The 14,096-nt window shown below is 40.4% G+C and overlaps 1 protein-coding gene across 3 annotated transcripts in view; it reads left to right on the top strand.

Annotated features, from left to right (window-relative positions):
* The window catches only part of LOC125701170 (formin-F-like), a 40,793-nt gene extending 30,825 nt beyond the window's left edge, over window positions 1-9,968 (top strand). For 2 of the 3 annotated variants that reach the window (XM_048962809.1, XM_048962807.1), the window contains exons 10-17: window positions 231-321; window positions 682-768; window positions 1,530-1,682; window positions 3,007-3,136; window positions 3,259-3,291; window positions 4,993-5,096; window positions 5,910-5,993; window positions 7,954-9,968. In XM_048962809.1, the coding sequence (XP_048818766.1) occupies window positions 231-321; window positions 682-768; window positions 1,530-1,682; window positions 3,007-3,136; window positions 3,259-3,291; window positions 4,993-5,096; window positions 5,910-5,993; window positions 7,954-8,058 (787 nt within the window). In that variant the 3' untranslated portion in view covers window positions 8,059-9,968. Of the gene's footprint in view, window positions 1-230; window positions 322-681; window positions 769-1,529; window positions 1,683-3,006; window positions 3,137-3,258; window positions 3,292-4,992; window positions 5,097-5,909; window positions 5,994-6,713; window positions 6,808-7,953 lie in introns of all 3 variants that reach the window. The other variant, XM_048962808.1, reaches the window with a different exon arrangement.
* The last annotated feature ends 4,128 nt before the right edge of the window (window positions 9,969-14,096 follow it).

Here is a 14,096-nt window from a genome sequence, read left to right as displayed (position 1 = left end):
CAGAAATACAGATCTACCTGCAGACCATTATTTCTATTGCATCTCTGGCTCACATATCAATAAAGTACAATTGGCTAAAGAATAAATGCAATGTGCAATAATAACATGCAAATGTGCAATATGTAATACAAGGAACTGGAAGAAGTTCTGACATGTGGAGTGGGATGAGTGTTTGGCATTGTGGCATGTTCAAGGATGAGGACATCTGCTCTTCGTTTGCTGTTTTGCAGATACATGCTAACACCAAAGGATGCAGAGAAGTACCAGTCGTTCAGGGGGTGCCCCTCAGAGCTGCATATAGTTGATCAGTTTATGTTGGAGGTAGGAAGGCACAGTGTTAAAACACATTACATGCTATTTCTAACAGCCTCTTCTGGATAAATCACTACAAAGAACTGTTCTTGGGCACTGAAATTTAGTCTTACCAAGAATAATTATAAGAAGGTTTATCAGAGAAAGAATTGAGACAATAAAAATGTACAAAGAGATCTGTAAAATCCATTTTGTATCTCCTACTAACATGCCTTCCACTCCCCCCAAAACCAGTTACTCTGAAATACGTTTCCAAAATCTCTAGATGTAAAACTGTACACATTTAACTGTTCTTGCTCATGAGAAATGCTTGTCATTGACTTTAATAGTGTCTGGCCCAACATACCTTCTCTGTTCAATTCTGTGCAGATGTGTAAAATCCCCCACTTAGGCCAGAGGTTGGATCTCCTGCTTGCCATACGTGAACTCCCCGTGAGCATGGGAGATCTGGAGCCTGTAAGTAATGACAGCTTCATCATTCGTTAACATAATCTGTCAATTAAACATTAGAAGCTTCGGTGTGCCTTTCAATGCCGTGTGACTGGGGATCTTTTTTTTTCCACTATAGCAAGATATTTCACTGTTCATAATGTGAACAGTTAATAGTGTAATGACCCAGGCAGCCTGATTTCATGATACTTTTCAGATGTAAAGAGCAAAATGGCTAAAACATAATGATCATAGACTTCATAAAAATAGATCATATCTTTGATGGAAATAAATCCACCTCCTGTGTCTGTTGCCCCAGAAGGGAGGTGACGGTCTGGCGAAAGCAAAAGTTGATACTGAATTTGATTGCAGGGAAAATGTACCAAGAATTTTGATTAATCTTCAGCTGGTGTAAACAAGAGAGAGGTGAAGGACGGAGAACCTTATGCTGCGCTTTGGGCTATCTGCTTCCCCCGATGCTTGGCATTTGGAGCAATCTGATGCATTCAAACAACAAAACACTTTTTCTTCTGAAGCATTTTGAAGGATGAGGTTGAAGTTCTTTTGGCAGGGCTAGTTTGGTAGCCACGGAGGATCTGACCTCCATCTCAGGCAGCTGTGCCAACACCAGCTTTGCTTGCTGGGGAACAGAACCTGACAGCCCCTGGCCTTTCCCAGAGGAAGCTGGATGGGAAAGTAGCAATGTGACTTGCTTCGGGTGGGGACAATGAAGCATGGCAAAGAACAATTACAGGTGCCATTGTTCTACTTGCATATTTGTGTTTCAGCTAATAAACCAGAAAATCCAAGCAAGTAAGCAGCTGCATTCCAGCCAGAAATTTATTGCTGTCTTGGAGTACATTCTAGCCATTGGAAACCATTTAAATGAAAATGCGGGAAAAGAAAAGGCAAAAGGATTTCGATTGTCATCGTTGGCCAAAGTGAGTAAATATTTTTCTTTTCATTAAGTCATCATATTGCAATGTATGTTAACCATTAGCATTACCTCGGTTTTGCCCTGAGTGCGGAGAAAGGCAATCATTTTTAATGAGAAGCTAACATTTTAACATCTGCTCTTGGTTACACCAGAAACAAACTCCTGTTTAATAATGTATTCTGTAATGTGCACTGTAACAAGATGCATTTCCCCATTTCAGACAGTGGTGCTGGCTGGGTGGGGGGCACTGCGGTGTTGGATGTGTTGTTTTTCTAATGAGAGAGAACATCAAAATGCTGACGGCCTCGATATTGAGATCCTCTGGCTGGAAGAGACATCTGAACTGCAGGCCCTTGACTTACAGAGTGTTTTACATCTTCGTGCAGTGCACTGTCATAGGGACTTTCATTATCCATAGGCTGTAGCTGCAGCATTCTTTCTGCAATGGAGTAATTCCTTAGTGCTGCTTTCTGCTCTAATGCAAAGCTCTTCTGCAGCAAGTGGGCCCATGTGATTTTAAGTCCCTAAAGTAGAGTGTAAATAAATGAACAAATGCAGAGGGAGGGAACTTTGCCTGGTTTAATGGTTCGGACACCCCCCCACCCCACCAGTGCTCTTCTGGATGAATGGATGGGGAGGGAGGTGGCTGCTGTGATCTTTTGTCTCTCCTGACAGAGATATGCTCTGTGAACAGTCATCATCTATGCCTGGTCTGTAAGTAGAAGAGAAGGATTTTGTTTATTTATTTATTTATATGTATGTGTGTGTGTATATATATATATATTTTTGGTAAGGTATCTTTTCCATCTGGAGACTTTAATATATGAGTGAGTGATTTATAACTCCAGTGGCAATTCTGAGACACAACCTTTTTTTTTCTTTTTTAATAACAGTTGTAGTGCTGTATCAATCATAATGAAAAATGCCAACGAAATCATTTTCTGCCACAGCACATCTTCCCAGATTCAATTAAGGAAGTTTACCGCCTTCATGAACACAGCACACTGCTTTTACATGGAAAGGAATGATGACTCTGTTTGGAGGACCAAAATGAGTTGCAATCACTTAGGATACCTTAAGTTATTATGAATGTGTGAATAAGAAAACACAAAAGAACACAATGAAGGTGAACGGATATGAAAGCAAAAAGTTTGATCTTAATCAAGAATGTCTGAGAAACTGCAGATTGATAAGGAGATATTTGATTTCACTGCACTTTCTATTCTTGTCAGATCTATCCAGAAGCTCTCAGCATCTCTGCTGCTCCTAAATTTTTTAAAGAAGTGTAACAGCTCAGTCTGGCAGTTACTGCTCCATTTTATTTGCAGTTATCCCTGCTGCGGGGCAAGGAGAGGACGTTCACCTTGCTTCATGCTCTTGTGGAACAGATCTCCTTACATGAGCCTGATCTGGTGAAATTTTCTCAGGAACTGACAGAATTTGAGGCTGTTCCTGATGGTAAGAGGAGGGAGGGGAAGAAAGCCACCAAATAATGGAATCCCTCAACTTCTGTTGGAACTTCCATCTTAAAGTGCGAATGATATTTAGTGGCACGTTTTTCCATCTCTCTTCCTTTCCAGCTTCCATGAAGGGCCTAAGTGCTGAAGTTGATGGTATGTAAACGTGGTTTCTAAACTCAGAGAGAGATTTTCATACTTTGTGCAGTCGTTTGGAACAGGTTTTCATTGTACTTCTGTAGTTTGTAAAGAGAGGTAAATATACAAATATTGAGGTAAGGTGTTGCTATGGTGATATTTAGCCTGTCATTTTACTATGAAGAATTTTAAAAAAGAAATAATAAAGCGTGCCCAGGTGGTTCAGAAATACAAAAAATATATACTGCTCGTGGTAAATAGAGCTTATTTTAAACTAGAGATGTTAGCAATATGAGCACTCTGTCCCAGTTACTGCAGTAAGATTGTCTCAGAGCAGCCGGTGCAGCAGGAGGAACCTTTGCACGGTTCAGCAGAGAAGTTCAAGAATGTCTTTGAACCAAACTGGAGTCCATCTCCAGAAAGGAGTCCTTCACCACTGAAGTCAGTAGGAGGGAACAGAATAAAATCACTCAAATGTAAGACAGATTTCGGGAGACATTTACAACTTTGAACAGCACAGTAAGGTGACCAGCAAAGCCAGTGGATTTTAAAGTGAGCTCTTTGAGAGCTGATAGAGAAGGTGCCTGCATGGATAAAAATAACTTACATTGTGTTAAACATTTATAAAAATCTGTCTTTTGAAAATGTGGCATGGACATTGACCAAATGTCACCACAGATGAGTAATTCCCATTTCAGCTTCTCGTAACATAATTTAATGACCATTGCTCTCAGCTTTTGGCTTGAAAAACTCTTGTTCCCATTTTGTTGGGCTTGGGGAAGCAGACAGGCATCTAACTCAAGGCTATCAAAGACAGTATTTTACTTTGTTCCGAGAAATACCAATTGAGTTTTTAGGAATATGTAAATAACTAGATATATGTACATACAATCACTGTTTACCTTCAGTCACTCGTGTTCTCCAGAGACCACGTTGGTACAGTTGAGTAGTGCAACAGGCATGGGCGCTATGGTGTAGGTGCTGGGAGCTGAGCTATTAAAGGAGAGGAGTTAAGAGACCTGGAGGAGGCTGACAGTCCTCTTTCCTCCTGGATTTCTGATGGGATCACTGTAGAGCACTCTCTTATCTTCCAAGTACTGTTCTCCAGAGCAGACAGGGAAAGAGATTGGACAAAATGCTTTTGATCCAGCCTTTCAAACCATGTTGTTCAAGACATGTCCTGGGACTCATGCAGAGTGTATATGAGCAGCCTGAGTCAGTTCAGGACTGAGTCACTGCATCCAAAGCTGTGTTCTCTCCTCCCGTTCCATACAGCCAAAGCTCTCATGATGGCAATCTGCTGTAGGACTTTCTGCCATCTGAGATTTCTTATTCGTTATAAAGAGAATTTTTGTTCCTTTATCTTTAATGGAAGCCTGAATTTTCTGTACAAAAAGGTAGGTTGGAGGAATGTTATTTTCACAGCTAATTCCTAAAGCCTAAGGAACATCAGATTTACAGTTGCTGCATAACCACACTATTGACCTCTTCATTACTCTGCAGTTGCTTGTGGGGTGATCACATACTATTTCTTTCCCACAAAATCCATGCTTCCTTTAGGATTTCTATTTTAAAACAGAAATTAAATATTCCTAGATGAACATATTATATAGATCCAGAGTCTCCTACTTTTTATGTCTCTTATAAATAAGACATTTGCATTCCTTTGGACACAACTGCACGCTCATGAAATTTCTTATTTTCTTTCTCCTTTGTTAGTTCTAAAAAAGGAACTGGAAAATGTTACTCAGTACAGGCGTCTTATCAAACCCAGGACAACCAAGGCAACACCCCAGGAGTCACAGTTCTGCAGAGAACTAAAGGTAACATTACCCCAACCTTATCGTGGGCTGGAGATAAAAGACAAGTAGCCTCCTTGGTTTGTGCTGAATCCTGCCCTGACAAGTGGATTGGGAGCATCTGAGGAAAAGCAGACTTTTATTTCTCTCTGACAGCATTTGATGAGGCATGGGAATGCCTTTTCAGAGCTTCTGTATCTCTTGCTTTTGCTTCACAGGCTGGAATGGATGAGGAGCAGATAGCTTCCCAGTCTGCTGCAATAAGCGCTTTGGAATAACAGCAATTTCAGAGCATGTATGGATTTGTAGCAACTCCTTCTGCCCTCAGACAGCAGGGAAAATAGCATGGAGAAACAGCATCCAGGAGCTAGACTGACCTGTGATTATAGGTTGGCCTAAGATGATTCTGCCCATGCTAATGGCAGAGTGAGGTGGGCAGGGGAGCACTGCAGAAAGCAGCTGAGGACGTGCTGGTTGCTCAATATGCTTCTTGAATAAATATACATCTGAAATGTACGTGATACAAAGGAGTAGCAATTAAGAAATTGTTTTATTTTTTTTGGAAGCTTAAGGCTTTGTTTTTCACTCAGTGAGAACAGGTGAGTAGCTGCCTTGCTTAAAATAATACTGGGCAGTGCCTGATGGGTTTTGGTTTTTTGTCTTTGATGCCTTCATATTTGCAAGGCAATATATGTGCTTGATGTGTGCTTATCTTCTGTGAAGCGTGAAATTGTTCTGATGTGAAAATTTTGACTTAAATTCTTTTATTTTCACTATTTGATATCTGCTCTAATATTACACTCCTTTGCCAAATTAAGAATTTTTACTTTATTACAGGATTTGATTCAGAAATATGAAGGGGATCTATCCCAGCTGTCAAAAAGATGTGAAGAAATGAAGAAGCTTTATAGCAGTGTGCTGGTACGTCTCATAGTAAAATGCAGTGAAAGAAATCTAAATTTCTTAAGAAAAGAAGAAAAATGCAGAAGTTCCCATGCTCCCATGTGCCTTGCAGTAATACTGTCCACACGATGTGGATGTGGATAGAATGTTTTGAAAGACATTGTTTTTTCAGTCTTAAGGATTTATAATTCACTTTTTAAAGTGTTGATTGTCCAAAAGTACAAATGTGAAAAAGTAGATGTTCAGAATCTCAAGTTTTCTCCCAGCTGCTTTTTCACTCACTTCCCCTTGCTTTCTGAAGGTAGGCATTTCATATATTTTCTCTCACTTTGAATGGATTTATTTCTTCCAAATAATGCTCTTGCTGGGCAGATCCTTTTGTATATTTATGAGGCAGCACAAATGTAAAGCAAATATAAAACAGGATGGGTGATCAAAGCCCAGACCATCAGCTGAACAGAGCCAGGAAGGAACGGCCCTGCTCACCTGGGATCTGATGTGGAAAGGGGCTGCATGTAGCCATGGAAATCACACTGCTCATGAAACAAAATCCACAGGCCTACCTTTGTGATTTCATATTCTGCTTATAAAATCAATAATGACCTTGGCATGTGATGCTTCTATGGAATTAACAATAAATTGGAGGTAACTGCCTGTGGAATAGCTGTGGGCTATCAACTTCTCATGGATGGTCGTTAGCTCCAGGAAATGCTTCTCTAATTGGTGTTTAATTGACAGTACGCCATAGGTGAGTGTGAGGTGTGCCAAGGATCAAGAACTGGAGCCCCCAGGAGGTGCAATTAGGAACACAACAGGCCAAACCATTAATCAGGTATCGCTGGTTAATGTGCAAGTTTTTGTGGTTGGATTATATGTGAGTTTCCAAGTTCCCAGCAGAGGGTTTGCTCCCAAGAGCATCTTAGTTGTGCAGGTAATGATGGATAGCTGTCCAAACCCTGTGGAAATACAACTACACTGCTGCTCAGCCTTGGGAGAGCTGTACCTCCTGGTTATCTGGCAGCTCTCTATTACAGGCAAGACAAGAACTTGCAGCAACATAAGGTATCTTTTTTAAACCTTTCATGGAAACCTTTGGAGCACGTTCTCTATGTCTTCTGCTCAATTAGAAAACCGTTTTAAATGCAGTTATGTTCTTTAACTCATTGATACCATTAAGGAGGGTCTTTGGAAATGTCGACAAACCTTTTGAATTAAACCTCAGCAACAATTTTAAGACTAAAATTACTTTTATGTCCTAGAACTGGAAAATACACATGGAAGTGATTTTAATTAATGCAGAAATCCCTCTCCTAGCAATTAACTTTGTAGTATGATTGCCTTTCACCTCTTGTTTTGCAGCAGAGCAAACATGATGCCAATATTCGAGTTGCTTTTGAAAGTCTTCCAATCTCTTCAGCTTTTTTTGGTAAAAAGAAGAGAACAGGCAAAGGTGTCTCCTCTGTGGATTAACTTTTCTTTCAAAATATCTGTAATAATGTAAACATGACATTTTTTGTTTGCAAAACAAAATGCCAAAGAATTAAAGCATTTGGGCTTAAATCTGCTGCTATCACGTCCACCATGATTCCATAGTGGATAGAAACCATTTCCCTAATGTGCTTCTTTTCTTTTATGGATGGGTTCATCTAAAAACTGCAAACAACCTTGGCAATGTAGGTGTTTTCTGCTCTTTGGTGGTAGATCTGCAGTCCAGCCAGAGAAGCTGCTTTGTGCAGAGAACCAGGAACCAGTTACTGCAGTAATTTAATTACAACTCCCACGGCCACTTCTGCTTCAGGTGTTTCGAATCTCAGTTTAATGGACGTTTTGTCCAGCTCTAAGTTTTCTGATTGATCAATAATGATAATGAATGTATTCAGCCTTTCTCCTGCTCTTCTCATTACGTTACAATCTTGGACACGGATTAATTTATTTGGATGATACCAATCTTAAATATATTTCTCTTTTAAATTTAAAGGTAAAATTTGGGGAACCACAAGACCTGGACTCTCAGGAACTGTTTGGATGGATATCTACATTCATCAGTGAGTTCAGGAAGGCCTGTGCTGAAGTCATGCAGTAAGGACAACACTACTCATAAAAAGGGGAGAGTGAAGTGTAGGAAACTACATTCAAGTTAATTGTTTTGAAAGTTGCCCTGCTAACAAGGTGCACATTCCATACAGTTTGTACAGCAGTATATTTTGATTTAAAGATATATTCAATTTATGATGTGTAGTTTTGCAACTGGTCTCAGACCTGTGGGATCGCAGGTCTCTTATGAGACTCACTTTGTTCTGTGTATGCCCCTACAGATACCTGTACATTTAGAAAGGAGACACTCTTGATGTTTTTTATTTTTCTTTTTATTTTTGTCTTTGACATCCAGTCTTCTGCCTGAGTTTCAGCTGTTACTTACAGTGAATAAATTTACATATGGTGATCTAATTTTTAATTATTCTTTTTCTGTAGTTCTTTTTTTTTATTATTTAATACATTTAGCAAAAAATCTTGATTGTCTTCAGCCATTAAAGCACTGCAGCTTCAGTATTTAATGGAGAAAGGACCTGGCAGGTGGCTCCCCCCAAAGTAGTACAATAAAGCATTGCTTTTTTTTTGCATAAAATACTGTGGAAGCCAATCAGTGTGTGAAATTTGCATTGGTAGGAAGAGAACAATATCAGAGAAGTGAAATAAAAACATGAGGCATCTAAGTAATGCACAGTGAAAGTAATTATTGATGGTTTTCAAAACTGAAAATACTTTTGTTGCATTTGTTGGCTTTTCCATATTTTCAATTAGAATAATTACTTGCAGCTCAAAAAATACAGGGAGAAAAGGAAGGCTGTGAATGCATAAACAAAAAGGGATGCGTTGAACATTGAAAGCAGAAAATCGTCCTATGAAGTCATTGATAAAACATTGCATTTTTCTCTACCAGTCTTACAGCATTGATTGATAAAATGTGTGATGTGTGTTCTCTGGCTTATGTTACATCTGCCTGCCCAATTCTCTCAACATTTTGGCTTTTACAGAAAGCCTAACAGGTAGAAATGCTGTGCAGTCTCCTTGGCTTCAATGCTGCAAGAAATTAGAACTATCCTATCTGAAATGCTTAGAAGCATCTAAGCCTAAAATTGCTCTATTAGAATGCTCTCTCCAGTACCATGAGAGATTTCTCCCTATCCAGATGCCAGGTGTTGTGCAGGTGTGCTGATGAGCAAGGATGCAGCTGTTCTTCCAGCTGTGTTTGGTTAAGAGACAAACCTGGCGCCTCCTGTGAATGCCAGCAGGCATCACTTCTTAATTCATCTGCTTTAAATCCACCTCTCATCTCAGGGGAATTTTTAAAAATTGAGGAAGAGGCTCAATGGACTCAATAGACACCTCCAAACCACCCAGCCAACCGGAAAAATGAAAGAAGCAAATGGAGGGCAAATTTTGTTTTAGAGTAAACAAACTTGTTTTCTACAAAGTCAGCATTGGAATAGTGACACTTGGCTGGCACTGAAGTCAGCAGTGTCTGTATATCAGGATCTATAGCATCTGTATGTGTCAGGAGCTGAAGATTACTGCTTTTTTGGCTAGAAGAGGAAAATTCAGTTCCTCTTCCAGCACATGTGTACATCATAAACAACCCTTGCAGTTTCTGATGTGTGTTATTCCCTCTCCAAAATCGGAACCATCTTCATTTATATGTGAATCGTGTAAGATAACACTGCCTACCAGTGCCATTTCCATGGTATCCAGATCCCTGCATCCCTGAACAGCATTCGTGATGGCCATGATAACTTTTATGTTTTTCTGCCATTACTTTAGCTCAGGAGTCCTGGGAAGTCTATCTTAACTAAGTTGTTTTCTCTTTTTTTTCTCCTGACTCACTTTTCCCCTCAGTCTCTTTTCTCTCTTATTATATCTAACATCTTGTACTTGTTTTATAGCTCAGCTGGCATGGCTTCTTCCAATTAAAAATATATTCTACACAGTAGTTGATATCTGTGTCTTTGCATGAATATCCTGCAGCAATCATTTGAAAAATTAATGACCAAATACCTTCTTGGCAAGAAGCTCTGCCCCTCCAGAGGACATGAAGCTTTCCCAAGGAATGGGAGCTTACAGAGGAGACACGTTTCCATTTTCCCAAACAGAGCATTTTTTCTGTGTCTGTGAGTGTCAGAGCTCATCTGATTTATATGTAAAAAGAAACAAATACAGCTCATTCCCTTCTGCATTCTTTTTCCCCCCCAAATAATATTTTGCATCATATTGGTGTTTTTTTTCTAGGTCTCTTTGAGCCAACTCTCTCACTCCGTTTTAATGGTATTTGTTTGTACAGAACAATAGTTGTTACACCTCGGTGTTTATATAGACAAGCTCTAAATGTCTCTGCAGACAATTTCTGTGGAACCCCTCCTTAGCAGCTGACAGCAGTACCCTGCAAACCTGCAGCCATAAACGCCCATGTGTGAGGTGAGGCTCCAGGAGTGAACCCAGATGGAGCACTCCTACAAGGAGCTGCCTTCCAGATCTGTAGTATTTGTAAGTTTGGGCTAACTATTGCCCTACAAAGGCACCAAGCTTACTTTGGCATATTATGAAATGTGAAATCTGAAGGAGGATGCAGTCCTGCTTGGTATTATAGATAGAAATTTGCTTGACTCTTTTCAAAGCAGAAACTTTTCTCAGGCAGTAAATACTTCCTGGCTAATATCCCTGCTAGGGTATTACTGCTGTCAGTACTGCTGACATTAAACTTTGTTTTTGGGAATCCTGCCATCCAAAACAATCTGACGTCTTCCTTTGCTGTTAGGAATTAAGCTGATTAAGGAAATTAAAAACAAACAAAACCATTTTGATTCTGGATTTACTGGACTTGCCCTACGCAAGCCACCTGTGCCGCCTGCACTGTGCGAGCTGAAGTACTGCTGTCAATGGAGCAGCCCTGCGGAGCTGCAGAGTGCTGGGCTGACCAGTGCTTCTCTGTGCTGTACCAGAACAGACATCTTGGGGAATGAAATTTACACATTTAGAAAAGTTACTGGTTTCTTTTGTTTTGTTTTGTTTTGTTTTTTGTCTTCTTCAGTCTCTCCCCTTACAGCCTTTCAAAATTAGTCGAGTGCTGCTGAGCTGCACGTGGAACGTGATGGCTGGAGGGGGAGATGGAAGTGACAGACACTACTTCAAGAGATGTTTGTGTATTTTTTTATGTGGAAAAATCATTGGCTTATATAAAGAGAGGCCGTTGATATGGAAGGCAGAGTTCACACTGCTTCTGTTCAGGACAGAGCTGTGCACCCATAGGGGCTCATTCCTAGAGAGACAGTGGCTGCTCATGGTTTTTGTAGTCCTTGGGGTATTTTGCTTCCCCAAAACACTGCTAGGAAGCAGTTTCCATGGGTTATCAGCTGAGGACAAAAAGAAACACAGAACGTGAGCTGAGGAGCCTCATTTCTCCTTAACAAGAGTTAAAAAAAAAATAAAAAATAAGACAACAGTCTCCTGGAAAAGACATCTACAGTCCAGGGAGAGAAATCGGTGAGTTCAATGGATTTGACTCCTCAGCTGTGAAATAAACTCATTACTTTCTTCCTTGTATCTTTTTAAAGCATTCACTACCACAGAGAGATATTTATTGTTCTTGACAGCCTTGTCTCTTCTGTTCGAGTTGGCACATTTCAATAGATGGCACTAAAAATCCTAATGCTGAGCCCTTCTCCATGACTTCCATCATCATCATGAGTCTTCCAGTACAATCTCTCCCTTCTGAAGATCAAACAGGCAGTGCAGCCAATCGGCAGACTCCTAATGCACTCTCTTAGGCACATCCTTTAAAGCAAACTATTCCCTCATTGGCTTTTGCTATGAAAGCCACTCTGTGAGCAATTTCTCTGGGACAAATTCTGCTGAGGGGAGGTAATCTGTGAGCTTCTGTTGATGTCAAAGGAGATGCACTAAATTACACCACTTCACTATCTAATTTTCTGTGGTTTTCCTGACACGGTGCTGGCAAACTGTATCAACAATATGTGTTCAACAGTGTAAGCTAAATTGAGTGCCAGCAGATCATTGAATCCTTTGCAAACTCCATCGTGTGCATTCTGTGCCTGCATTGCTTGGGGGAACAGGTTCTGAAGATCAGAGCAGGCAGCAAACCGAGTTCCTTCCTCTTCCCTCCTACTGAAAAAGAACAATTTTCCTGCCAGGCTATTTGTTTCCCTTATTTGCTGACCCTATCTGATTTTATTCCACCTTGGCAAAATGCACACTTCTTGTTTCATTCAAACACAATTGAAAGTCTGAGACCATTGCATAGGTCAACAGAGTGCCTCAAAAGTTGTTTATTTCCTAAAACTGCACAAAATGTATCAGGTAACTTAGCTAAAAACACAAAAATGAGGTGGTCTTTTTTTTTTTTTTTTCTTTTCTAGACATGAGCTGAAATGTAATAATAAACCAAGAATTTAATTTACTTTGTTACGAGTTATAGGGCTTTGAGTACCTGCTATAAAGGTGTAAATGTCTGTACGTGCACAAGGTCATTTTTTGGTCTTAGTCCACAAAAACTCTTTCATGAATGTTTTGGGAATACATATAAATTAACAAGAGATGTTCTGGATAGATTTTGAGTAACAATTCACTCAAGAAAAGCCAAGCTCTTTGTGGGCTGTCCCCAGCTGCGACTGACAATGAAATTTACCAACATATTGATGTTGTGAACAATTGACCTATGAAGGAGTAGAATGAACTGTCAGGGTATCAGCTACTGATGTAAATCTGGACTAAGTGTATTGGACTCAGTGGATTATTTGCAGACCTCCATCCAGTAGCAGCAGAAACAAACAGCTGGACGTGACAGCATTTCCTGCCCAGGAGCATCTGCAGCCCTGATGTGCACTCTGTGCTCAGGTCTGGCGTGTGCTCAGGTCTGCAGCACTGAGCAAACAGAGGGTTTGGCTGGATGAGAAAGCTGAATAAAGACCTGAAATGCCAATGCTGTCAGCAGAGCTGAACGTTTGTACCCCCACACACAGGCGGACATCCTGCTGACTTCGTTTTTAAATCGCCTCTAAGATTCACACACCATTTCTGAATTCCATTTCCAGTCATCAAAGCACTGTTATTTATTTCTCATTCTTATTTTGTAACAGAATGCCAGGGAAATTAAACAAGTACCAAAAATAGGAGCAGACAAATATTTTTTCCTGGTATCCTTTCAAAAAGAAATACTCAAAGATGGGATGGTGTGATGAGAGCAAAGTTCGAAACAGACGAACAGAAGGAAGAAGCTTAGTAAGCCAAGCAAGGCACCAGAGATGGAGCGCGCACACACACACACACACACACACACACACACACACACACACACAGAGGTCTATGAAATAGATTAAAATGAAGCAAGGAAAACACCAGCTTGGTTCTGCATCTGAAGACTTCATGGGCAAAAGCTTTTGTTTATTTTAGCCATTCCAGCCATGTACATGTATACGTTGCCATACACTTAATGTTCAAATTGGGGGGAACTTTATAAAATAATTATTGAATCTTCTTAAGGCCCATTAAGCTCATTATCCAGGTGAGCTGGTTTTGCATTTAGCCAGCAAACCAGTAAGCTAACTGCAGGTCCTGGGGCCAGCTGTGCAGGAGAGCAGTTAGCAGTAATTGGCTGTATGCTTAATTACTAATGTGTTCGCACAGCTGAAGTAACCTGTGTGTACAGCAACGTGTGCACAGCACTGGGATAAGAGCACAGAAGTGAGCAGTGCTCAGCTGGGGGGCTGTGCTGTGCAATCAGCCCCATGGCATGCGAGGGAGTGGGGTGGGATGGCAAACAGGCTTAGTGCATGCAACTGCAAGCAGGGAGATGGGGAAGTCCTCTTCTGAACATCTGATTCAGCCTGCACCCATTTGACATAGAGATGATGTCATTGTTCACAGCAAAAAGATGCTGAAACAAATCTGGCTGAAATGACTGCAAAATTCTGAGTTTTGGGCAAATGATGGAACTTTCAACAATGTGAAAAGTTTAAAATTCCAGTCAGAAGGTGTATCTATGCCATATGTATATTAGCTGTGATTGGTGCACAGCTGAAAGGCTGTGGAGCAGCATAAGGTAAGGATGAG

The sequence above is a fragment of the Lagopus muta genome, chromosome 16, assembly GCF_023343835.1.
Source record: "Lagopus muta isolate bLagMut1 chromosome 16, bLagMut1 primary, whole genome shotgun sequence".
NCBI lineage: Eukaryota > Metazoa > Chordata > Aves > Galliformes > Phasianidae > Lagopus > Lagopus muta.
Note: the sequence above shows the minus strand (reverse complement) of the source record. Positions and strands in the feature narration are given on the sequence as shown.